The sequence below is a fragment of the Scatophagus argus genome, chromosome 22, assembly GCF_020382885.2.
Source record: "Scatophagus argus isolate fScaArg1 chromosome 22, fScaArg1.pri, whole genome shotgun sequence".
Lineage (NCBI taxonomy): Eukaryota > Metazoa > Chordata > Actinopteri > Scatophagidae > Scatophagus > Scatophagus argus.
In genome coordinates, this window is record NC_058514.1 from 13,633,482 (window position 1) to 13,660,288 (window position 26,807).

Sequence of the window (26,807 nt, forward strand, 5' to 3'; positions counted from 1 at the left end):
TGCTGATCCTGTACCAGTGCTTAATTAATAAGCTTCATTGTGTGGAGTCTCTTTTATGTGTAATGCTTGAGTCAAATATTGCTTTTCTAAATTTGTAAAATAGATATAAATTTAATGATTTCTTTTATTATGAAACTTGATAAATTAACTTGATAATTTAAGAATCACCAAGTATCACAAAAGTACACTGCCTGAGAACCTAATGCTTTTCTTGTTGCTTTTCTGAGCTATTTTTGCAAAGCAGCAACCTGACAAGCCCCTAATTCTCACACAATGTACATTTACATGAGCGAGTTTCAAACTTTCAGTTCCACGATTCAGGTCATGTCTTTTCGGAAATTTGAGATTTTCTTGTAGTTTCTAAACAACATGATAGCAGTTTGTCTGACACTAGTAAAATGTGCATCCCAGTAAGTAAGAGTATGATATGTCTGGGTTGTGGGTGTTCTTTTAGACAGAATTGTCTATCTAAAGCTCAAAATGTGTCTCCTGTACTATACTGAGAAAATATGACTTACGAACTCTTCCCACTGTGGCTGTGAGATGCAACCACTTCTGCTATTGAGAAATCTCACCTCTTGAAACCTGACACAACTTTCTGAAAAGCCTCTGGTGTTTGATTCACTTTGAAGAGCAGAAAACGCTGAATTCATGACAACTTTCCTTAAAAATACTGTTGTGCTTTTGCTCAAGATGAAAATGACATTTTCATGTATTGGAAATACTATCATCACAGCACTTACATCTACTATTCACACGCTCCTTTGCAAGAACTGTGTGAATTTGCACTCATAAAGAGTAAGGACACATTTTAAAAAGAAAATGTTCTTGGCCAGTAGAAGAAAATGGACAGTAAATGCTGTGTGATATGAATAGTGAATGAAGTTCTGTCTCTGAAGCAGCTAAAGAAACACATTCAAGTCACACAAACACACACACAGGCAAGGCGACAAATAGTTTCTTAAGAAGAGAGTGAGCACCGCGCTCCAGCATCAGAGTAAGAGTACTTGTTTCTTCAATCCCTTCAATCCACACAAGCACAGGAACTGAGAGGGATTGCTGCAGGGCGCCATGGCAACCAATGGGGCTATTCTCCGTCACTGGTTGGGGGGGGGGGGGGGGTTAATCAACAACACACATTTTCATTCAATGTTTGCTCACTGCTAAGCCATACACACATACACAAACTTTTTCGTATATTCATGTAGCTCACTGACAAACCCATGTTATGCTGAGAAGGAAAACATGCTTTTGGGGGAGAAGCAAGCATTCACAGAGTGGTTTCTGCTTGATTTGAATGGATGAGGAATGCACACACAAACAGACACAAATGTAACTTTTAGCCTCTAGTTAATACTTATCAGATGGCAAGTGGAAATAATTTTCAAATAAGGACAAAACAAGGACAACAATTTTACCTACTTTAATTTACTTCAAACTAAGCTGTACCTTAGCATTAGTCTTCTTCCTCTTCTTGAATGATCATTCTGTCTATGAAAGGAGGTCTATCAAATTTTCTAATAGTCCACAGCGAGTGCAAAATCTCCAAACTATCTAGATGATATGAAACTGAGTAAAAAGAAAGTCCTCTCATGGGGCTGGGAGCAGCACGTTTGGCAATTCTACTTGACTGAACAACTTAGTTATCAAAGTTGTCGCCAAATAATTTTCTGCCAATCAACTATCTGACCACTGGCTTTATTGCTTCAACTCTAATCCAAGATGTGCAACTGGTAATATAAAAAACTAGCTAATCTGATTGTGGTGACTATGTAGTATTACAACGTGACCTTTTATGAAACATTTTTGGATATTGTGACACTTAACTCGACTCTTAACCACCAAATGGTGTTGAACAGAGTGACAAAGCTGCCGTATCACCGTGTTTAAAGGCTGTATAGCGTTGCAGTGTTGAAATTTAACGAATGAGACCCCCCTAAAAAAACTGTTGAGCTAAGTCAGGACGCTCCCTCTCACCTGTGGCATCCTGTCGGCCGGATTCATCATGGCAGCCGGACGAAAACTGTTTATTACTACACAAGCGTCCATAATCAAAGACGTCTTCTGGGAGAAATTCTGGTTTGTTTACATTTACTTATTTAGCAATTAATATTCAGAAGCTTCACCAAAAACGTCGCAAAGATGTCACTTCACTTGAGTTTGTTTTTTAACCAGCTGCGCCATCGCCTGGCAGCATTCGTCAATCACGCTTAGACGTCATCATCAAGCGACAAAGCAGTTCTTCCATCCGCGTCCTTCACTTTCAGGGCTGTACTGCGGAAACACGTTACAAAAGTATTGTGCTCGTAGTTTAGTAACGATATGACTTATTGATTATTGATTGTGGTGTTTATGGAATGACAGCAGCGACCAGCAGTGGTGTCTGGGACAAATAAATCCTTCGGAGGTTTTATTGTTTCATTCGGTGAGTGACAGTTACGCAAACGAGCTCAACTGCTGTTGCATTCTGTGGATAGTTAAGTTAATGATTTGTTGCCTAAAATCAAAATTAACACGGCACAGTGGTGTTATGTACGTTAAATTAAGATCCTGGATCTTTTGAGGTTGATTTAAGGATGTAAAATTACAGCTTAATCATTGAATATAACATGAAGAGTAAACCAGAGTGGCATTATATGAGGATAAACACCTAACATGCAGTAGCAGAAGAATTAGATCATTAAAAGGACTCAGTATTTTCAGCAGTTCGACACTTCACTTAGCAGGTCACATTTGTTCCTGTCACCTTGCCTATTATTCTTTTTTTTAAAGTCTCTCCCGGGGTCTAGCAGTAATGACAGCTCCAAACGCTGAAGAAAGAAAAGCCTGCTGGAACGCCAGAGACCATCTGTGGAAATGTCTGGATGACAATTATGACAAAGCTGAATCCTGCCAGAAGTTCCAGAGGGAGTTTGAGGCAAATTGCCCTGCTCAGTGGGTAAACTGCTCCATCTTTTTAACTGATCAGTGAGATCTGGGATCTGTAGATTGACTGTGATGTCATTAAAGATGAAATCAAAAACACAATGTCAGATTTTGTTTGTTTTTCGTTTTTTTCTGCCTATACCATCTTTTCCATTTTCCCTGCCAGGTGAAATATTTCACCAAGAGGAGAGACTACCTGAAATACAAGGAGAAGATGCAGACACAAGGCTTCATTCCTGGTGAGGGCCCCAAGCAGCCTTCCTAACCACGGCAGTCCATCGAGCCCTGCAGACTGCCTTTTAGCCCTATTCAGAACAGGGCCACTGGTGTAGGACTTGGAGAAGAGTTTCCCAGCTTTATTGTGGACTGAGTACCTGAACGTCACCTTCATCGTTATTTATTTGTACGGATGTAAGCTGCATAAAGAAACCCTTCATATTAGCAGCTCCATGTGGCTGCTTGTATTTGAGCTGCTCTCCTGAGAAATATGTGGCATCGGCTCATGTTAACAAGCCCAGCTGGTCTGAGATGGTTTTAGTTTTTAGATGAAACTTAAACATCAAAGTGAAAAAACATTTTTTTTCTCTATCAGTTGGATGTCACATGTCAATGTGTGGGCAACCTCATCTGTTGTTCCTGGTAAAATTTAAAATGATCCAATACTTGTAATCAGTGCAGCTCTTACAAACACGTAGTCCATGCAGACACACACACAACTTTGTGTCAAACACTCACCCCGACTCTGTCCAAGATTCTTTTCTGTGGTTGTGGTTAATGAGAGTTGAATGATGTTTTTGTGCATCCATACCAGTAGTGAGTCTCGATTAATTAAATACTACAAGTCTGGTTTGCACTTTAACACTGATCTTAACTGATTACTGACAAATACCTTTTATTTCCAGGATTCATTTGACAAAATCTTAAAAGTGTGACTGACTTGGATGTGAATAAATAAAACAATAATACAGACAGTGGTCTTAGTTGTTTTATTGTTGTGCATGTATAATGTATCATCCTAACTCTAGTTTTTGTCTGAGTTGGATAAGAATAAAACATCAAGGTAAGACACATAATTTAGGGATATTACAGCTCATTTGGAGACAAAGGCACATTATATTACAAATCTGTATGTATTTACAAAGGAGTGTGGCCCCTGGCTCAAAGGTCACTGCTCTAACACCATCAAGATGTAAGAGACCTTCAGCAGAAGTGAATAAATTATAAAAGAAAAGTGAAGGCACTTGATTCTGCCCACGCTAGGACCTAAACCTAAAATGCAATGATATAAAAAAAAAAAGCCACAAATTACATGTAAAATTTCTGTAAAAATATAAAGCATATCTTTTATATTATTGCACAGTACAGTTAATGTTATGTGCAAACCTTGTAACCACCAGACCAAACAGTTAATGTGATTTGACAGCTGATTGAACACTACTGTATCATACATACAACCCCGTGCTACCTCACTCTGCCTCTCGTTCTTAAAAATGCTGTGTTCAAATGACTCAGAACTTAAAGGGACTCTGCAGCCTCCAAATCTTTCTGCATTCACATTCCAGAAATGTTTCACCTCCCAGGTGACAACAAATTAAAAAAAAAAAGCATGCCCACCCTGTTGCTTAAGATGCTCATGTAACAAATTAAACCATAAAAATACATATTTTATATATATATTATATTTTAATACATTTTTATTACCTGTTGGTAAACACTGAATCAAACTTTCACGGTTAAATATCATATTGGCATCAGATCCTCAGCTGGTACATTTCTCTCAGATTTTATGACTCCAGAATCTAATTATGGACACTACAGCCGAGGACAGAAACTGACTAAGGAGAGCAGTCAGGAGCCTTGTTCTTAAGCGCCAAAGCACCCAGCTGAATACACACAAAAATGGCTTGAAGCCCTCAAAACTGGTGGGTACTGTGAGCGAAAAGCTACAAGGAAAGAAAAGCTTAGAAATCGAGTAAGCATAAAGCACACAATGGTCTGACTTTCTATGCCATACACCTACAGTTTACATTCTTGATATTGTAATGGTAACAAGCACAAGAACATGGCTGAGAGAAAGCACTTACACTACTGCAGACCCTCATTTAAGGAGGTCTGGGTTAGAGAGTGATGCTCAAAGTGTCATTTGACAGGCAGTAATAGGATGAAGGCACTAGTGGTGCTGCGAGGCGAAAAATCTTCACAGTATGACGGTCAAAAAATCAGCTTTAGATACTTTGGTGAAGACATCAGGCAGATATTTTAAGCAGCTAAGAACATCCATTTACCGAATGTATGCTTTGTTGCTAAATATAAACAAGCTTTTATATGTTCAGAAGCCGCTCATACACATCTAAAAGTAGCCCTATGTATACAGTACATGATCAGGCACAGTGGAAGCCTCTTTTCACACATTTTGTCTTGCTCTAACAGAGCAGTCAGCTCTTTCTTTTAAACTGAACAGTGTAGCCAAAGCGATACAGCAGAAGAAGAAGAAACAGGCATCATGTGGATCTGAGAAGACCTTCCAGGCAGTTTCTAAAAGCTTATCATTGTGTCTATTAGAAATCAAAAACAAAAATAATCGTTCAACACGAATACGTTTGTGGCTTTTTAGTAATATCTTCAGTGGGAAATAGAAACTCCATCAAACTTCATTAACAGAGGAAAGAAACAGAAGTGTTTGCTGGAGGTTAGAGCTCCACAAAGTGGCCACTTTGCCAAAGGCACCCAGAATTCCTTCCTTCTGGCCAAACAATATATAATTCTAATTATATCAAAGCAACAGGTATGGTTTTTCTCGCTTGTCTTCTCCTCCTTCCCTCCTACCTTCTTCCTCCTTCAGCTCCACTTTAATGAGTCTAAGAAAGGGATTCAGTCTGAGCAAGACCGTCCTCCTGGCGCTTTTTCATGTTGTCCTTCCCCACAGAAACTTTGCCCCATCTCTTTGCTTTTGTTCTGTCTTTCAGTAATGCATCCTCTCTTCCTCCCACCAGCCCCACCTGAGCTGTGGTTATAAGGTCCCGGTGACATTCCTGGCCACCGCCCAGGCTGGAAACTCAGTCAGGTTGAAGAGGGGAACCCCCCAAGTAGTGATGGCCAACATCACCACTGCTACACCGATCAGGTTCACCCCGAAGCCTGCTTTCACCTGGACAAGAGGTGAGGAGAAGGAAAAAGAAATATTAAAAATGGTTTGTTTGTTTAAAAAGGAGAAGTTCTGAAAATAGATATTATAAGCAAAGAGAGTTAAGAGTTAAGAAATAAAAATCTTCATCCCTCTGATTATGTAAAAACAACTTTGACACTTTGTACTCTTGAGCCTTTTGATGCTGCAGGTGCAGAAAGAGCATGTGACTTTATGTGTTTGTGTCGTACCATGTCGCTGATCTGCACGTGGCCGTAACTGAAGACAATGGCGTTGGGGGGGTTCCCCACTGGAAGCATGACCCCGAATGACACACACATGGTGGACGGGATCAAAGTGTGGAGAGGGTTGATGTACAGCGTCTCTGACTGGAAGGAGGGAAGTGGGTGAAGGAGAACAAAGCAAGACAGCACAAGAGAGATGGTGAAAAAGGGAGGAGAGCGAAAGGGAAGAAAAAGAGGTGAGGGAAGGGGGGTAGATAAAGGAGGAAACGGAGGATGAAGGGGATAAATGGAGAGCATTGGGAACAGGGTCAGCTCAAAGGTCACATGAGTGTTAAAAACTGCTTTCACAGGCTTATTTACATTCTCAGAGTCTGTTTACACTAACACAAGTGTGTGGGGTATTAATGCTAACACGTGCACATGATTATATCTTTCCCTGTGAGCAATCAATAATCCACAAGGGGGAAGCAAAGTCAAAATGATGCTATTGTGTGAAAATGGCCTCTTATGAAGAAATGTATATGTAATATCTCCAGTGCAGCAAAAGTAGCCTTTTGAAAAGAAGTTAGAAAGGAATATTTCAACATTTCAGGAAGTACACCACATCACTTTCCTGCTGAGAGTTAAATGGCAAGACTGATGCCATTCTCATGTCTGTCTAGCATAAACACCACAATGGAAACAACTAGTCTCACTGTGTCTGAAAGCTTCAAAGTCCACCTACAGCAACCTCTAAAGCTCAGTAGTTAACAAGTTAAATCTTGTTTGTTTAATCCATAAAAAACTGTGGTGTAAAACAAGTTGTAAGACTATTTACTGAAGTCTCATCATCACCTAATTTGGAAGGTAAGCAAGGGTGTTTCCCAAAATTTCAACCTATTCAACCTATTGGTCAACTTGTAAATTATGACCAAAAATATCAGGAACAGCATATCACCAGAGTAACCACCAACTCACTATACTGTTTCTGTAGTTATCTTTGGCTGTAGCATCTGCTACCGTTAACTCAGTTAGCTTAGTTAGCCCTACGCCCGACTTTGGGATGAGAATGCACAGCAGCAGAGAGAGTTGGGCATAAGCAGCCAGTGTGATGTGTGTGGTGTGGGAGTGTGTGTGTCGTACCAGCGCTGACAGGATAGGCAGGAAGACGGTGAGAGTTGCTGGGTTGGATGCGAACTCTGTGACCGCCGACACCAGCAGGCAGGCCAGCAGGGTGACGGCCCAGGGGGGAAGACCACTCATGGGCTCCAGCTGTCTGCCAATCCACACCGACAGCCCTGACACCTGCACACACACACACATACAAACCACATGTGAGGCTCCTCAAAGGGCACAGTCAGTCTCTCAACCTCAAGCTGCAATTATGTCTACCTGAACCTCTGCTGCTTTGATCTCAAGTCGTTTAAATCAAAGTTGTGTAGGCAGACAGTAACAGACTGGAGCTTCTGGTGGCCATCAAATGTCAGATTAGCTGTATTCACTTTCATATTGTTGTTCCTACTGAGCTTTCTTATTTCATCCATCACAATCTGGTTTAAAGTTAATCTGTTTTACTGTTTACCCCCCAGACCTTCACGGGCTAGCCAGAAACTAATCTGGTCATTAAAAAAATGTGTCCTATACTAAAAACAATCAGATGTTACAGTGCTGTAATATGACATAAACGCAGAACACTCATATAGTACCTTGCAACCAGCAGCCAGTGCATAGCCTCCTCCGACCAGGATGACAATCTCCCATGGCATCAGCCTCTGGAAGTCCTTCCACTTGATCATGGGAGCCAGCGGGTCATCATCATCTGATGGTTTCAAAACACAGGAAATAGAATACAGCTGGAATGTTAATGAGGTCACCTGTTGCTTTTATTATTATTGTTGTTGTTATGCTGTAGTATTTAATAAGAAATATAAATATGAATCATTTTGTCGTCAATATTTTTAGTGTTCTTTACAAAAATATTCTTCTTAAAAACACAATTTTGTATTTATTGTTTTTTGGTAGCTAGAAAGAGTTAGAGATGAGTTTATGTTAAAAAAAAAAAACAAAACAATAAAAAAACATAATAGCATTGTAGCTTATATACAGTACAAACAATTTTGTGAACATTTTATGTTAATGGATTGTCTTTTTCTCTAAATTTAATTTTAGAAAAACTTAATTAAATATTCACTGATTAGTGGTTAGTATGTTCTTACATATATGCTTGCCTTCCAGCCTGCTGTGCATTAAGAATTACGAAGTCTCAGTTATGGTTATTGAACAAGCTGAGCACTAGTTTGACATTAAGTGATGCTAGTCCTTCAGTCCTTCAGGACTTTTAGAATTGAGGATAAATACAGAGTTGCCGCATTTTCTGAAGTACTGAATTCAAATAAAATGTCCCATTAAATGGGATTTTGCAAAAAAGTCAAATTGTTGAACATAATTTTTCCAGATGATGTTTACCTCTCTGTGGCTGAAACATCATAAACTGTAAAAAAAAACGGCCTGAAGGTATCAGCATGCCTCAGCTACATCTGTGTCTCTTTATTGTCACGGTGTTCAGAGGTTAGCGGACTGACGAGTGTTAGCGGTAAAACATCTTTGGAGCGGGCATAGCGGAATCCAACAAATGTCAGATTTTTCCAGTGTTTTTCAAACTGTTGTACAACGGTGGAAAACACCAGCGTTTGAAGTTGAAGTGTTTTTCTGCTTAAGTAGAGGCTTCTCTGACCTGGTGAACCTGCAGCAAACAGGCAGTAAATCAGGCTGCTAACACAGACAGGAGCCTGTTCTCAAATTTTAACCTTAAACCTTAACTAAACTCACTTTTTTTCAGTTGTAATGTTTTAAACCTTCTTCTGAGTATCAGATGAACGGAGTGGACTCTAACAACCGCCATGAGGTGTTTGCAGCATCACAGTAAATATATGACCAATAACTAATTGATTTGCAATGTTGAACAACTTCAGTAACCTCATCGGTCTGTTGCCTCGGGGAGATAAACTTATACAGCTGCGTTAGATGAACGAGTGCACGGTCCTAACCTGTGTTTTCATAGCTAGAGGAGGAGGAGGAGGAGGAGAAGGGTCGTCTGGCGGGGATGAGGAAGAGCAGGAAGCCCAGAAGGACAGACACTGTCGCATCAGTCCTGTAGCCTTTCCTGAGAGGGAAAACACCCACACATATAATGCAGATATAAAAGGTTTAAACTGGTGCTGATGCTATGTTCCAGCTTACAGTGTCTACGTGTTCTGTCTGTGTGATATCGTGTATTTATGTATTACTTCGTGACAAACTGCACTGCTTAGCTGAAGCCACTCACACCTGTCAGATCACTAAATGCTTGTTAGCAATAACAACATCAACCGCGGTGGCGTGTCGCAACATTATGGGCTCTCACTTCTCAAAAAGGGACGTCCAGCCCGGCACAAATCCAGGCTCTCTGGTGAACCACAGCACAGTCATCAAGATGAAGAAAACACCGGTCACCACCTCTGGGTAGCTGAAATACACACACACACACACACACACACACAGGGAGAGGGAGAGAGAGAGAGAGAGAGAGAGAGAGAGAGAGAGAGAAACCACAAAAGCATGTGAGCAACATGAACATGAGTGATAACATGATTGTGCCACCATGTCATATCTGCGTGTGTGTAAGAAACACACACGTAAACACAGGTTACTGCCAAAAGTCTTTCAATTTGTTTTAGGACTTTCAGATCTAAAAATCACACACTCAAAGTTGAAGAATTGCATGCATTTCCAAATTTGGGCTTGTATTATGCAAAACCACTGAGATGAGTTCTCTATGTATCTTCGAATGCTGGAACTGTTTTACAGTGTTTGCAGCTGCATACAGCAGAGTAACATCATGACCCTGATGTAAAATGTAAAAATATTTAAGTGAGTTTCTGCTTCTAAGACCACTTCCAAATGGTCTCCCTTTCTAGTGCGTTAATGATTTTCAGACTGGTTTCCACTGTGGTCAGACTAAAAATCACCTCACTATAATAAATTATTCCTGTAAAGTAGCACATTTCTAAATTTCCATCATACTACATCAAACTGCCCACAGTAACTGGCCCGATTTCAGTGAAATCCAGGGCATCCGGTCATGAGAGCTTGGACAAACAAACCAGAAACACACACATACGCACCTGATGGGTCCCAGTTTTGCATACTCCTCATGAATCCTCTTCTCTGACAGCATCTCTCTTCTGGTTTTGCGTTTCTTACTCAGTGAGCATGTTTCCCTGAAGCTGAACACACAACGACAACAACGTCAACCGCACGGTGACCTGACGCACTCAAAAGGCGCCATGGCTCAGCGGTGTACACACGGAGGGATTATCATGAGTCTATAATGATAAGATGCATTTCTCCTGCCCAGCAGATAGATAAGTAGGATATCCACACTAACATAATGACATAGTAGGTTACAATCTGTAAAATACACACACACACACATACACACTCACTTGCAGCCAAGGAAGAGGAAGTGCAGCCAGAGCCAGGTGAGGACCAGCATGATGATGGCGATGGGGAAGCTGAAGATGAACCACGTGCCGAAGTTTATCACCTTCGCATCTGGATAACGACTGGAAAGACAAAGAGAGAGAGGGAGTTATGTGTTTCCAGCCTCAAACAGAATATTAAATGTACTACTGTGCTGCACAACTGGGACACATATGGGGTTCTGTGATGTGCTCTTATGCATGACGCAGTGGCTGGGCATAATGTCATATTGCACTGCAATAGCCTGTTTAAAGTGATCAAACAGCTAATCAGAGATGAGGGATGATAATGCAGTACAAGCTTTGAATTCTTTAGGCGTAGCTCTGCAGCATTATCAGCAGCCCAGACGGCATGCGGCAGGGAATACAACACATATTACAACCATGAGAAACTTGAGACACGAGTATTAATTGCAAAAAAAAATTATGTTTTGAGCTTGTCTGTTGTGAACAATTCTTTTAAATAAAATGACTTTTGTAACAGCAAGGAAGAGGGGCTGATGGGATATGTGGTCTTAGTCTAGAGAAACACAGGGCCACCGATCACCTCTAACACTGTTATCAACAGTCACAGTGATTGGATATATTAATGTGTGGTATATCAATGTTCAGCTACAACACATAGGCTCTTTAAAGGCTGAACCTTGCCATCAGCTGCCTATCTCGATCCTGCTTTGCTCTCATGTGTATCTGTGCAGCAGCACAGCTGAATCTCCACGCTGATGAAAAGTGAGTCAATGTAAGCATCATGCTTAAGTGACCTGACAGTAAAACCAGCAGGAATGACCTGGTTTATTAAGCGACAGGATGGGGTCACAGTGTAACATTTACATTCAAAAACCCTATGAATATCTGTAAAAAAAATAAAAAATAAAAAAAAATAATAAAATAAATATATATATATATAACTGAATGTAAATCATTGCTGCAATTAACAAAGTATAAGCCTTCTATAAAAGGCTTTTTAAACAATCATTTTAATCCCTAATTTTCACAGTGAATGTATTTTGCCAAACTGCTCCTGTGAGGGATGAAGCAGAAGAGGAGCAGTAGCAGACATATGAATCGTGACACAGACCAAATCGTCAGTGATTTAACGCTACCTCCACCGCATACATTTTCCTCGAAAGCTCCACTTTACAGGCAAAGGTCACGGACTTGCAGACACGCCATCAAAGTCAGTGTGAGGCACCGTGGGAAATGTTTGCACAGACGACAGTCAAACTTATTTATTTTATGTTCCACAAAGAAAAGAAAACCATTGTAGAAGTGCGTACTGAACAGCCATCTGTGTAGTGTACCAGTGGTCATTCATCTTCAGTGCACTTAAAGCTCTAATCGGGCAAGAAGCTGTACAGTTGATAAAGTGTGTTTGCTCAGACGTGCTTCACTGAGCTCTCTGCTGTATGGACACTCAGTGGGGTAAAGGTGACATTCAGAGATGATGAACATGGGTGTGCTGCAGAAGCAATTCTGCCATCCCTTCAATAATCTTCCATGATCCACTGTGTTTTACTACTATTAGATGCTCCACTAGTCAATGCTATGCAAACAACCTAAACTTTTCTTGTCTGTCATTTAGAGCCGGGCAGATGGCGTACAGTAGGTTTATCAGCGCTGTTTCACCGATCACAGCTGCCTGCCCATCCGAACAATTTTTGAAACTTTCTCGCTTAATAAAAATCCAAGTTGAATGAGTTACAAATCACGTATAAACAGGAGTCAGAGTACAAAACATCAACTGCAAGCTACAAAACCAGTTTCAAGTTCATTGCTTGGCCATACAAGTCTGGACTTGTTGCAGACAAGGACTCGGACTGACTGACCCAAACACACACACACACAATTCATTTACATTTACAGAAGTCGACTGTGGGTTGTTAGAACCTGAGTAAAATTCAAACCCAGATTTATACATTTGGGGGACTTATATTTCCTTGTATTGGTTGCTGGTCCTGGTAACATCTCTTTGGGATTACAAATACTACTGCACACACAAAACACACAAACAGAATCAAAACCTGACCTTTGTCCAACAAGCTGCGGCATGAAGGAGGCCATTCTGCCGGGCTTAGCGCTGTGGCTGGAGGAAATCGGCTCTGTCAGAGCTCGGAGGCTGATTAGTTTGATCTCAGACCTTGCCCCCCCTCCCCCAGAGACTGAGTTAACATAAACTGTTTCAGTCCGACCAGCACAGCAGCAAAGAAATCAGTCAAGCTGTAAATGTGTTAGAAGTAGAGATGGTGTCTACAGGTGTCCAGAGCTAATACCAAAGCAAAATATCTGCCTCATATCAGTTCTTAAAGCTAATATTTAGTGTGATCATCAGCAGATGGAAGGAGGATTTTTAACTCCTTACACGAGCGAGAGTGTGTGCACGTGTGTACCTACGTGTTAAACTGTTCTGCAAAGATGAGGTTGGTCGACGTGCCGGTGATGGTGATGAGACCGCCGATCGTTGCAGCGTACGTGATGCTGAGTGACAAGCATTTACAAATCATGTGATCCCTCTTGGTGGGATACTGGGAGTCTCTCCTGGCCTTCACCCGCTTAACATTAGGGATTTCAATCGCAACCTGAGAGAGAATGAGGAGAATACTGTAAACGAATAGAAAATGTTACTGACCTTTATTAGTTGTAGCTGGAAATAGAGTGAGGAGTGTTTCTCATTACTGTTCCTGTCACAAATCCACCTCTTTAACATCTAGTGATCTGTGTAAGTGTGTTCCTAACCTGAGGCAGGTGTCCATTGGTGTGTCTGATGAAGTCCTGGTTAGGGATTGGCCTTAGACCCAAACCATTGACCTCCCCAGTCTGGACCTGAGGACAAAAGGAAAAAGACTTCACTTACAGCATGAAGATTTTCTGCTGCTCTGCTGCTAATCATTTGAATTGTGTCTGGTTGGCAGAAAGCACTTTACAGGTCTCACCTCACTCACTGCAGAGAGCTCCTGTTTAGTGCAGCCACTTCTGGAGGGAGAAGAATTGGGGTCATTACTAATATTTTTACATGATGCTTTTGCTGAAAAACCTAATTCATATTTTAAAAAGCTGTGATCATGTATCAGCCATAGTAGACATATTACATGACACGATTGGTAGATTACTTTTTGGACAGAAGTTCATCTGCCCGGACTTTGTAAATTACGGTGATTAAAGCCAAATACAAGAATATTGGATGGTTCTGGATCTTTTGTCATTACAAATTTGCAAAACTGAATTTGTTCCAAGCCACAACTGAAAAGTCCGCTGTGACGAGGACTGTGATACATACGGAGAATCGCTGCTGATTACAGAAGGGAAGAATAATAAGAGGAAAATTGAGGAAAAATCTTTAATATTGACCTCACACATAATACATGCAGTATGTTCGGCATACACACACACACACACACACACACAAATACCTGTCGTTATGATAGAGCAGCTCTAGCTGGTTTTTGTCCAGGTTCTCTTCTTTGTCTGAAACAGCTGCAGACAACAACATTCATCAGAAAAATGTAACTGGAGAACTGCTGATAGTATTTCCAAAGTCCTTGTCTGTTCATCTTATCTGTAGTGCTATTTAGCCATCTTGATTGCTTTGGTGTGAGTTTGCAGAGGTTTTGTATCACAGTGCAGAAGGAAGCCTGCATGTACTCATGGAAAAGAGGCTCATGGTCGTGAGAGGTAAACAAATGGCGTCCTCCTTGGCTGAGCTGTTAGTTTTCTTTGCTAGCCTCATATCCATCCATCACATGCATGGATTATTTTAATTAACTTGGTCATGACTTCTGAAAAGAGACATTGCTGTTGAGTTTTTCAAAATTTTTGTGCTATCTGTTATATTCAGGAGAAGGCAGACTCATCTGTACAGCTGATATTACCTAAACTCTTCACACCAAAGCAGTCCAGATTGGGTAAACAGCACTGCAGGAAAAAGGAAACTGTGTTATTTTGATTTATGCTGTAAACCGTCCCTTTAACAAGAGAAACTGCACGGCTTCAACTGGATCCACAGTCTAGTGTGACTGTTGGTCTATTTTTATTTGTTACATTTTTTGCTCAGAAACTTTTACACTTCTGTAGTGACAGATCCAGACGTACCGCTGTCATCTTCGGGTGCCTCGGCAGTTTCTGAATCGTTGTGGCCGTCAGCCAGGCCGGTGCAGATCAGCTGCTGCAGGACCGCCTCTGCGATGGGCATCACCATGGCTGTGGTGGATGTGTTGCTGAGCCACATGGATAGAAACACTGTGCAGCACATGAAGCCCAGCACCAACCTGGACGAGAGAGTGGGAGTGTGTTCTGTCAACATGCTACAACCTTTGGCGGAATGACACTTGAACACACTCAGTGTTGGATTTAGCGCATATATGTGTGTGTGTGTGTGTGTGAACAGGTCCTCTCTTGAATGAGTGTGCTGCTCACATGCCAGGCTTGGCCCCTGCAATCATCACCATGCGTAGAGCGATGCGTTTGTGCAGGTTCCACTTCTCTATGGAGGCTGCCAGGCAGATGACTCCCATCAGCAGCAGAGTTGTGTCCTTACAATATTCTGCTGCCACCTAAACACACACAATTTCAGAATAACAGCTTATTTAATTTCAAAGGAATACAAACATCTTGAGATCTGATAGATGGGAAGGAGTGATGGAAGCCTTTCGCTTTCCCTCCGTCACCCACTTCCCTACTTCCCCCCTCCTTCATTTGAATCAACACTTACAGTTTGCCATTTGTTCTTTTTAATCTGCTCTACTTCCCACCCACAGGGTTCATGGCCTCACAGTGTTGTATAAGCCTGCGTCTCTTCACCTCTCACCTAAAACCTGCTGCATTTCCTCCTGCTGGATATTTCTCAGTCTCTCTGTCATATACAGAAAAGAAACTTCACAGGATGCACGGTGATGCTTTTAACTCTCCTCTTCCCTCCCTCATAATGACAATAAATGTCTAAAAATGGCACGAAGGTGAAACTTTCAGCACTGCCCTGAAGAATATGAGGTCCACTTCAAAATTTAAATCTAACAGAATGTAATGTGGTGCTACGAAAGCAATTTGTCTCAGAAGATAGTTTGTAGGGAAAGAAATGGACAATTTGACTTGACTTAACTGGTATTTCAATTAATATTGCAATATTATATTAAAATACATATTAAAATTAGAGAAGTAGAAAGTAGGATCTCTTGCATGATAATGATATAGGAGCTAAAGACTGGATAAAAATAGCGAAGAAAAGGATTTAACTATTTCTATTTCTCTATCTATTGCTCATTGATTACTAAAGTAAGCTGTAGGGGTGAGATATAAATTCCAGGTCTGACAGATACAGAATAAATGCCGAGGTATACGTGTAGTGTGTTGATTCTCGGCTCATCCGTATCAGTAATAAGTTTAGAAACTTTTATTAGTGCTAATATCAATTAATAGCCAACAATCAGGAGTCGTAGTTGCAGGGTCATTTCCAATAAAATTCAACATTATGTCTTATGAACTTAGGAGGATAGATTCTTTAGAAAGTAACAAATCAGATTAAATGTGAACCTAAGTTTATACCAGTGCTGTTCCAATCAACATTTACACCGCGTGAACACGTACAATGAGTGACAGCGAATAAGTCAGGAACTTTAGTTGCGTGTACAACCCTAATGTGCCATGCAGGCAACCTGCCAGCAATCACTAGTGGGTTCTTTAGGGAAAGAGAGTATGTTAGAGGAGACTGGGAGTACAATAATAGACTGAAAATGTTGCATAAAGCTTTGTTGGCATATTTACTGAACACCATCACAAGAGGCTTACAGCAATGTTAACAGGCAGCTTTGTCACTGTTTGTCAATGCGATTTGGTCACATGAGGCGTACAGCTCACTTTTTATGTAATACTGATAAGAAAGGTGAGGAGGTGGGGGTGTAATGGAGAGGAAACTTGTTTCACTAGTATAAAAAAAGTGAGTCAGCTGTCATCATCAGTCAAACCTATCAAATTTTGCCTGGAGGTGGTGATGATGGTCAGCTAAGTGTTTGAGTGGCTGGGTGTAGAGTTTAAATGCATGTATTCAGAGATTGAACATTGAGAAACATCAGTAGGATAATGATGATGAGCGCCGGGTTAATGCGGTCGTCTTCATGCTCCACACAGTCATGGCTGATAAAACCTTTACAACCGAGTGATGTCCCCTCTGGCTTACACTGACATGTAATATGATAAGTAACACTGCATCATAAAACCCTAATGGAAGCTTACATACTTCTGAGAAACCTCCCACTCACTTCAAGGCACACAGAGAGATGCAAGTGGATCAGGGTTTGTTAAACATATTCAGGAGCACAGAAAGGCCTTTCACCCATTTTCTTCTTGATCTGGACTTACTGTACATCCGCATATACCGCAATCTGATCAGCTGACCCTTACCGCCAGCACAGTAACACACAGTCACAACTGGATGTCCTGGCATTCATGGCAGTCCTGCTGGTTCATTGCATTACTGTTAAGCCCTGTGCAGTTTATGTTGCCCTAATAGTAAACTGAAAAAGTGATACTCTCACTTTTCTGCTTTTAAAGAGGCAAAGCTGACACACTGTAACACCGCCCTTCATATATTCATCCTTCTAAAACCCTAAAGTTTTACATCTGTTACAAAAGAACTGAGATGATATAATGAACAGTATGGGGAATGGGTATGTTCACTTTAAAGTTTTACCAGGTTTGTTTTAGATCTATAACATCTGCTTTTCAGACTATTTTAGCTCAATGTTTTGTTATGGGTTTTTTTAGCAAAAAAGTAAGCTAACTGACCATTGCTATTTGTCGCTGGCTGGGGCAATTAGCTTACAGATGAAGTTTGCAATTAATAGTAGCTTGGACAAGTAAAACACATCGCTACTTAATGAGGCAAATGTTTTCCATTATAGTTGGAGGAGACCAAAACAAGATTAAAAAGTGAATCCTGGACATACATTTGTCAGGTTGAAAGAAACTCAGCTCAGAATGTATGGTAATGTCTGTGGTATGTAAAACACTAAACAGAAATAAAATATCACTGTGTTTTTTTTATCTCTTCTGTCATCAAGGTGGCTAAAAACGTTGTTTTACTTGAGAATGATCCATTTTTGATCCATGTCAGCCCACTGACCTCAGTAATAAGGGAGAAGGGGTGAGATTGAATAAGCTTTGGCTTCTTCCCACTCCTTTTGAACACAAATAAGTGTTAAGTCTTGTAAGAAGGGGAGTCTGAGAGATCATTTCAGTTTTTGAGAATTTTTTTATAGAACTAAAACTCCAAACAGACAGCTAAAGTTACATAGAGACTCACCTCGCTGGATTTAAGCACCCCAAAGAGTGGATAGAGGAAAGCAGGTACCAGAGCAGCAGCCCCCAGGGGAACAGCTTCCGACACCCAGTAGACTGCTGTCACCATCAGCACGTACGCACAGCAGGCCTCCTGTGACAGCAAAACACTTTGTCACTGACTAGGTTTGACGCAGGTTCATTTCTCGACATCTGCATGTGTTCTTTCAGCAAAACAGAATATAATGTTCTTACATAAGCTAGAACAAATCAGTTTCCAATAATATCATCACTTCAGACAGAGTGAGTGCTTCTGAGAGCTGGACCTCTCACTGATTATTGCACAAAAACACAATTTATTTACTGATTACGGTGAAACTAGATCATACTTTATGGGAAAAATATTTTCTGGTGTTCCCTCTGATGTTCTGCAGGTGCACTGCCTGGCTTTACTTGTCAAGTTATTGATTCTAATTGTACCAGGGTCAAAAAGCCAGTGAACACAGCCTGTCCGTCTCTGAGACAAACCGAGGCCAGTTAGATGACAGGGAATCCAGCGCTAAAGGTAGTTTACAGAGTTGGCTTTAATGTATTGTATTGTATTTGCTGTTAAACAATTTGTTTGGTTAACAATACAGCCCATTAACAGTATAATAGCTGACTCCATTCAGAGGTACCAGAAGCCCAATCCAACAAGAAATCCACCTTGGTGCTGTATTCCCTGTCATCTAACAGGACATGTAAATATCAAAACATTCATTAACAAACCTTTAACATTAAATCACAAAATCAATGATGTGTTTACATTTGAGAAGTTGCAGAAAAATATTATTAAGGTCACAAACTTAATACCACATTAATCTAAGGCCCTGTTCAGACCTGGCAGTAACATGCATCCTGAGTGATCAGATCACAGGTGGATAGCTCTAAGTACAGGTCTGAATGCATCCAAGAGACCACAGACCACATTCTGACGTGGTCTGGGCCACATAAGACCATATTCTTTAAGCAGTGTATCCTGCAAAGCATCAAAGGACCACTTACTCAAAGGATGTTCTCTGGAAAGGAAGAAGTCTAATCATAATGGATTACACACCGTCTAACTTTCATTTGGTTCAGTGCAGTGCAAGTCACATAGGTGGGCTGTCTAACCTGCTAAAGTAAGCAGCAAATGCTTGTGAAAACACCACAGTGTCTCCAGACACTCCAGACACACTAAATTTTGTGACTTTTTTTAGTTAGGAGAAACAGTACTAAACTTCTATGACATCTATGACAAATTCTTAATGTTTGGGCCTTCTTGTAATTTCGGCAAATGTTGTATATTAAGCTATTTCTTTGTTTCCCGGTTTGTTTGCATGTTGAGCACAGAAGTGAGATCCGATCAAAGAGGCACATTATAATGCCAAGTGTTTAGTGTACCCCCAACATGAGTATTAAATGGATGCAGTTCCTGCTTCTGCTACATGCTGTGTGAGCTTGTAGTAGCTTTTATGTAAGAGGAACATTCAGTATCTTGCCAGTAACAGGTTAGTTAATCTCACATTAATAACCCCAGAGGAGGGAGAACTAACCACAGGGCTCCAGGATGAAGCATGTCCAGACCTGTCCACACCTCACACTCACTCTAATATGATAGGTCACCAACCACGTGTTTTAGCAGTCTACTGTTTCAATGTATAATCTTCATGTAACTTTTCATAAGAAGTGATGTGATAACTAAAAATTTTCACCTCACATAGAAAAACACATTTATATTACTTTAAAAAATATATATTAGTATCTTTAGTTTTTCCCATAGGATTAGAGTAATTAATCAAACTTTGTCATGGGCCAGCTTTGCCCTGCTGACCCTACTCTGGCAGCTCTGTTCTAGATGGTGTGTCCAAAAGACTGTAACTCTGGGCTCTGACCCCCAAACTCTGCTTATGCTATCATCTGCCACATGGAAGTCCTCAGTCCTCAGTCCCAACTAAAACTGCGGTTACAATACACTGAATACATTCACACTTATAACAATAAAAACTCACAAAAGAGCAAAACAATCCGGTGCTCACTCATGATAGTTTGCATGGAAATTCCAAAGTAAACACCGAGAGTCACAATTCTGTCTTTCTGAACAGCAGTGGCTGCTACTTCTGTACAGAAGTGTGGCTGGATGTGGACTTGGTGCCAGCAGTTTACGTAAAAAAAGAAGAAAAAAAATGTGAGTCACATATGAGCAAATAAATCAGATTTGGGACACTTGTACCTGCAGTCTGAACGTAGCCTAAAGCCACAACCCCTGCTGCTTTCCAGTGCTTTCCAGAGGATTTAACTTGACAAGAGGCATTTCCAGGCATTAGGCACAGCTGCTGGATTAGGCTGAGAACAGAACAAGGTGTTGGGGTTCCTAATCAATGAGAGCCTCGCCAAAGAAAATCTTACACCAACATAAATCTTCCTAAAACACCTACAAACTTCATAAACATGTGGTCAAAAAAAGACATTTAAATAAGTTTACTGTTCACAAACTACGCAAACTGCAGTTTAGACAAAAGATTCACGCCAGTGTCTTTTCAACGTCTCAACATTCAGGAAATACAAGGTAATTGAGAAGCCTGGTAACGGTATTAAATGTTTGACCTGTCATTGATGAGAATGACAATGGGAAAAGAGAGATGGCACAAGGGAAGTGACAAGAAATAGATAAAAAGAAAAGAGGCAAACACAGATGGCTAAATAAACACACAGGGGGATGGTCTGATTCAGCAGTCACTGATCATTGACTATTGGTCTCTGTCTATCAGGAGATAGTTGCCAGACAAGGATTGCAGTCTAAGTAAGATCCTCAAACGTTCATCCGTGCTTCTTTTTCTTTGTGGCAGTTTTGTAAGTTAAAGCCAAAGTGCTGGGTAAGCAGAGAGGCCGGATTCGCTGACAGGCTGATGTAACCTCTGTGATAACCAGACTTTATACTGAGACGTGTCAAGGAGCAGATGTCAATACATAAGGTCAGACCTAATTTTAAGCGGGCAGGCCGATACAATAAGTAAGCAGGCTAACAAGTGAAGTAAGCATTCTTAAAATTGTTTTATTAGGAAAATAATTCACACCTTGTGGTGACATAATCTAATTTGTTTGAAATGTAAAATATTTTTTTTTCAGACTTGTCAGCTTCTTTAAAGAGTTAACATTCAGAGTTGAGCTAAACCAAATTCATTTTCTCGCAACCTGCAGTTTTCTTTCAGATTTACTGACAGCTACTGTGACGAATACGAAAATGAAGGGATTTTTTAAAATAAATCTAGGAGAAAGAGTTCACTTGATTTTCAGAGGCTGTAAAAGAATGCTGAAGTGCCTGAAATGGTCAGTGTCTGCGTGTGTGTGTGTGTGTGTGTGTGTCTGAGCAGGCTGCACTACATTAACACTGCCAAGGTGAAGAAGTCTAATGGAGCTTTCTGGAAGAATTAGATTTTTCCTGTACCACCTCATACTGACAAAATCAGAACATACATGTTTAAAAAAAATACATTTACCAAATACAATGCAGCTAAAAAAAAGAAGAGAAATAAAGTTATTTAGCTATTGGTTATTTGGCTACAAATTGTGATTTTAATACCCATTGTGCCTTATTGCAGACAGTGCATGCTAAGGAATGAGGAACAGGAACACCTAATGTATGTTGTCCCATGGTTATGGAGACTTCTGACAGGCCATAGGATGTATATTACTACTATGACTACTAATAGCTGACTACCAATAGATGTCGACCTTTTGCCTCTAGGATACTCGTTTTGTTTGGCTACTGATACAGTCAGTTTTGGTAAGATGTTGACTTTAGGGGTTTTTAAGCCACAATATACGAATAAACACTACTGTCTGTGGCATAACAGAGACAGTCCATCCTTCCTATGGGGGCCACCACAGACAAACCCAGGTCTACTAAATGTGCCACTGATGTGAACTTAATGCTCAGACACGCAGATCTTTTCTCAGCTTTGCTAATTGCCTTTCTTAAGAGTGAAAAGAGTTTTAGTGCAATAACTGACATACAATCATTCTTTTATTACTAATTCTACGTGGTGTTTTTGTGTTTATTGACAGTTGGACAGTGTAGATACAGATATGCAACTTAAGTCCTGGGCTAAAATAATGAGATACATCTCAATCACAAAGCCACAGATTCACCACCCAAATTCAGGACATTCACATAAAATTTCACTGGTGAGGTGACCGGAGCATCAACATGAGCCAGCTAATCAGAAAAACATGACTTTACATGGTCATGGTGGAAGTTTAACTATTTAGTTGGTGTTGTTGTGTTCATACAACATCAAATTGTCTGACAGTATTGTATAATCAGTTCTTCAGGGTTCCCTTCTGATGTGGTTTCAGAGGGTTTTGTGTCTACATGAGATGTGACATAAATCCATGACCCAAGAACTTCATTCAGATAAGAGAGACATTTTCCTCAAACCCTGACAATTTCCAGCTGACAGGCCAACTTCTGACTCAACATTGAACAGAAGCCTATTGATTGGCTCATCAACTCTCTGTTATCAGAGGACGGTGAAGGACATGATTGGTATTTCGGAGGAAAAAAAACACACAGCGGCTTAAGGACTCAGATTAGGTTACTGCTGAAACCTGTAATCACTGCACCAATCAGCAGAGGGCTAAATATGTTTTTAGGCTTACAGATAACACACAGACAAGTTTACACAGCTATTGTTATTAGGATATCACATTGATTTCTATTCACTATGGATAACCTAACCCAAGACTTACCCCATGACCTCAGAAATGACATTTTACCTTGGCAGGACCAGACTTTGTTCCCCATGAGACCCAATGGTCCCAACCAGGTTAGTGTTTATGCCTGAGATACCCCAGTAGGTAGCAAAAACTTCCACACACACAGAGAAGAAATATTTAATATCCCTGGCTGACAATATAAAATGCTTTTTAATTTCAGGGTATTGCTTTTGCAGTACATGAATAGTGTAGTGAAGGTACATCTACAAATTTATGCAAACGGCCCAGTCTAGAGTCAGCGCTCGATTTGTTTGCTCTTGGCTACTGTAGAAACAAGGTGGTGCCATATGGTGGACTTGGTCCAAGAGGACTTGTTCCCTCTCTAGATGTAAAAGGCTCATTCTAAGGTAAAGAACACACAACAGTTCTTAGATTCAGATGATTATACATTCATGAAAAGATAATTAGATTATTATATTCCATTTCTGGCCGTCCTACACACTGGACCTTTAAGTGACCATTAAAACGAAGACAACTCATCCTAAGGAGACCATGAATATCTGCCACAACCTTATAATGGTGCAAGTTAAGTTAGTTAGTATTCATCCTTTAGACACCATGGATATCCTTGAGATCCTGGCGGCTTGCATAACAAATGTAACATAACAGAATTGAAAGGGCTGTTTGCTGTATGTGTATGTGTCTTGCTGGACTCGCCTCTGTTCTACATGATGACTACTCTACAGCTTTTCATTCATTATGAGGAAACAAAATGGCACAAATATGACTCTGATGAGTGATGAGCCCTGTGCATATATGCCATTAGCTTTGAATTCCTGTCTGGTCTCTCTCTCTCTCTGACCTGGCCTGACTGCATCCAGCAGATGTTCTGTTCTGCTGCAGCTGGACACAGTACCACTCCAAACACACACACTTTCACTCCGAACCCCTGCCACATTCTTGACACAGTCTGGGGTCCCTGCTGTCGTAAGGGAGCCACGTGGGGGCCAAAATCCACCATGGTGGCAGGCTGATTATATAACTTAATTGCTTGGATTGTTTCTTTCTTTTTCTTTGTAGTGAAGTTTTTGTTCTTTTGTTCTTTCTTGGCCTCATCCTGCGCCTCCTGCTCGTGCCAAATATTCTGACATAACAGCAAGGCTCCTGGGTGACAACGTGATTGACTGATGGACAACTTGTAAGTACAGCTCCTTTTGAATATTTTAATGATTGATGAGTGATGAAACACAAATAAGAGTGACACACAAGAGCCCATTTATTAACTCATAAACACACACCTGTCACAGCTGGCTGTTTGGAAACGACCTTATTTAAAAAGTGTTGGAAAAAAACATGACAAAAAGTTAATATTGGGTGACATGTGAATGCATGTTTATTAATTAAAATACAAGCTACAAACTTTTAAAGATTTTAAAACATGTTGGGTGAATACTCCTTTTGACTCCCTCGGGGTGTCAATTACTTCCTGATACTTTCTACGTGTTTCCAATGAAATTGTCTATTCACAGTTCTAAATGAAAGTGCTGGCTGCAGACACCCCGACATTAGAAATAAATGACATAGATAACACATGGACATTCATTTGTTTGTGAAAATTTTTGCATCACTTTGTCCGAAAAATAAATAAAACTAATTTAAAAGCACTTATTTCATTTCCATCTGCCATCTTTGTTTGGATTAATTAAAATAAAATCTCTTTCACTGAGTATTTTTTTCTAGACTTTAGACTTTTTTCTACTTTTTCTAGCATTCTAGAAATACGTTCCGAACAGCTGCAGTAGTTGTTAAACCAACTTCTAAGTTTTTCAGACATCAAAAAAGTCTTTATTTCTCAGACCAATGGACAAATTAGGCTTTATTGCTCATCATCATCGTCTTTGTAAGTCTGTGGAGACAGCAAGCCTGCTGTAAACCCAGTTAGGGTTTTTGTCGGGACACAGTAGTAAGCATTTTTCACAGGGTATCATTTAATCCAGCATGACTGAGGGAGTTTAAGTTTGCTCCTGACATTTAACCTCTCATACAGGTCACTCAGGGGCCTAGCATAAAACTCTGGACGTAACATGTAGCCATCATTACATACTCATCATCTAACATTATCATCCTGTACCACCCCTCACTAAATATCTCTTTATGTCATTTGTCTTTAAGGCCAATTTTATTCAAATTTATGACACATTTTATTTAAACAGGTGATTTGTTGTAAACTGGATTTATGCCGCTTGAGATAATCATATTGTTTCCAATGCAATTTCATTTGTCTGAGGAATTCCCAAACAACAAACATGAGCTACGAGGCAGACCACGGCTGGCATCTATCCTCCTTTCCGATGGCTCTTACAGCAAACAACTAAAACTGAGCATGAGCCTAAATGTGTATCAGGTTGCTCCCTCTGCTCTCCTTCCAACCCCCCTCTCTCACTGATCTCCATTTCATCAACGCGTCGCGACATCTCCTCTCCACACACACAGCTCAGCTGATGATCGGCACAGCTCAGGACAAGCATTCATCAAAGAAGACAGTGTGCCTTTTGATTGATTCTCTCTCTCTCTCTCACACACACACACAAAAACACACACACATACACACACAAAAAGTCCCATCAGGTCACTACAGCTGTTAGCAGCAACCAGGACGAGCATCAACAGATCAGCTGGGTGTTTTGTTTACTGCAGTATCTGATGTTTTCAAGGTATTTATACATTTGCTGATATGTTTCAGAATGAATGTCTAATTACCTCATTTTGAATAAAACAGTGATGTATGCAGCATGTGTGATACCTTTTTAATGTATCATGTAGTTTTTGCTATTCTGGGGAATCACCACTACAGGAACTTCTTGTGTGTCTATGATTTGCAAGGTGTCTGGCATATACTGGTACATTAATCACTTAGAATATTCCCATAGGACCTTATTCTGTTACAATGGTACTGAATAACTTACTAGCTCTGTGACACGTATGGTTTTTCTTAATTTACAGAATAGACTAAATTCCTCTTACAGTGACAAGGCGGTTCCTTACAGATTCCAGCTTCCTTAAATTCCATTCCAAATTTGTGATGTGCTCTTATTTTGAAAATCATAACTGCCTGGCAAAAGTCTTTCATTATGGTTAGAATTTTAAATAAAGTATATTTTGTTTTGCTTGTACTCACGCTGGTGGGGTGGATGAGCGGTAAGGGAAGCAGGGACAGTGGAATGAACACAACGACGATCAGTTTCCTCGCCTTCCACAGCTTCCTGAACAGATCCATCCTGGCTGCGGCCTCTAGCCTCATGGGTGACCCGGGGCTCTAAGTCGGACCCGCCACAACTCAGCAGAACGGCGTGAAAGTCACAAGCCGGCCGACGGGCAAGTTTCAAACCACCCACCCTCTGTGGAGGACTGCAGGAAGGAGAGGGAGGGAATCCTCGGAGCGCGTACAGTCTTGGTTTGGCTGTGCGCTTTTACGCACAGACCGGGGCGAGCAACCGGACTTGTGGGGCGTCTCAGTGAGGTGAGTGTCGGAACTTCTTTTACAGCTCTGAATTTTACTTCCACCGTGTCTGACTGTCGTGCCATGCGCTTCACAGGTTCCTCTCCTCGTCCTCCTCTGCGCGTCGGATGCAGTGTGGAGCATCAGGTGAGTCTGCCGGCATTTTTATGAGTCCGGATAGGTATGCTAATTAGTCATGGCTTTGCCCCACCTTCCAAGGCTATGTTTCAACCAATCAGGGATGAGTTAAAATGTTTGGGTTTGTTCGTGTAGAGGTTTGTGTTAGACAAAATGGAAAATGGAATTCTATAGGAAATAAACTAAAAGGATACAATGGGGCATAATTTCCTATGAAGAGGACACATTACAGAAAACCACACAGATAAATATGAACATGCTGCTCAAGTGTATTTTTTTGTTAGACATATAATTAATTAATGGTTTTAATTAATGTGGTGGCCCTAAAGAGAAAAAAAACACCTGCTGATCTTTGCTGTTTTGCACTCAATGTG

At 40.6% G+C, this 26,807-nt stretch overlaps 3 protein-coding genes across 8 annotated transcripts in view; 1 reads left to right on the plus strand and 2 right to left on the minus strand.

The window, feature by feature from the left end:
- The window catches only part of LOC124054059 (receptor-type tyrosine-protein phosphatase zeta-like), a 63,335-nt gene extending 61,122 nt beyond the window's left edge, over positions 1-2,213 (minus strand). The window contains exons 1-2 of one of the 3 annotated variants that reach the window (XM_046379719.1): positions 1,978-2,213; positions 981-1,100 (exon numbers count right to left, since the gene is read on the minus strand). Coding sequence is in view for 2 of the 3 variants with exons in the window: in XM_046379717.1 (XP_046235673.1) it covers positions 1,978-2,049 (72 nt within the window). In the remaining variant the exon portion in view is untranslated. The remainder of the gene's footprint in view (positions 1-980; positions 1,101-1,977) is intronic. The other 2 variants (XM_046379717.1, XM_046379720.1) reach the window with 2 other exon arrangements.
- On the plus strand, positions 1,930-3,896 carry LOC124054065 (cytochrome c oxidase assembly factor 6 homolog). Of its 2 annotated transcripts, none has more exons than XM_046379728.1 (3): positions 1,930-2,079; positions 2,773-2,934; positions 3,092-3,223. In XM_046379728.1, the coding sequence occupies exons 1-3, from the start codon at positions 2,006-2,008 to the stop codon at positions 3,093-3,095; spliced, it is 240 nt and encodes a 79-aa protein (XP_046235684.1). In that variant the 5' UTR covers positions 1,930-2,005; the 3' UTR covers positions 3,096-3,223. The 2 variants fall into 2 exon arrangements, with proteins under 2 accessions (XP_046235684.1, XP_046235683.1); XM_046379727.1 differs by having other exon boundaries at positions 2,057-2,079; positions 2,773-2,938; positions 3,092-3,896.
- Positions 3,897-4,045: 149 nt separating this feature from the next.
- slc13a4 (solute carrier family 13 member 4) lies at positions 4,046-26,467 on the minus strand. Of its 3 annotated transcripts, none has more exons than XM_046379723.1 (16): positions 25,975-26,467; positions 18,085-18,213; positions 15,204-15,340; positions 14,880-15,055; positions 14,201-14,264; positions 13,724-13,760; positions 13,527-13,613; positions 13,185-13,369; positions 10,758-10,877; positions 10,437-10,538; positions 9,677-9,778; positions 9,321-9,436; positions 7,980-8,092; positions 7,417-7,578; positions 6,301-6,438; positions 4,046-6,073 (listed from the first exon to the last, which is right to left on the minus strand). In XM_046379723.1, exons 1-16 carry the CDS (start codon positions 26,095-26,097, stop codon positions 5,936-5,938), a joined length of 1,929 nt encoding a protein of 642 aa, XP_046235679.1. In that variant the 5' UTR covers positions 26,098-26,467; the 3' UTR covers positions 4,046-5,935. The 3 variants fall into 3 exon arrangements, with proteins under 3 accessions (XP_046235679.1, XP_046235678.1, XP_046235680.1); XM_046379722.1 differs by having other exon boundaries at positions 13,724-13,763; XM_046379724.1 differs by lacking the exon at positions 25,975-26,467 and adding an exon at positions 20,311-20,357 and having other exon boundaries at positions 13,724-13,763.
- Positions 26,468-26,807: the final 340 nt, after the last annotated feature.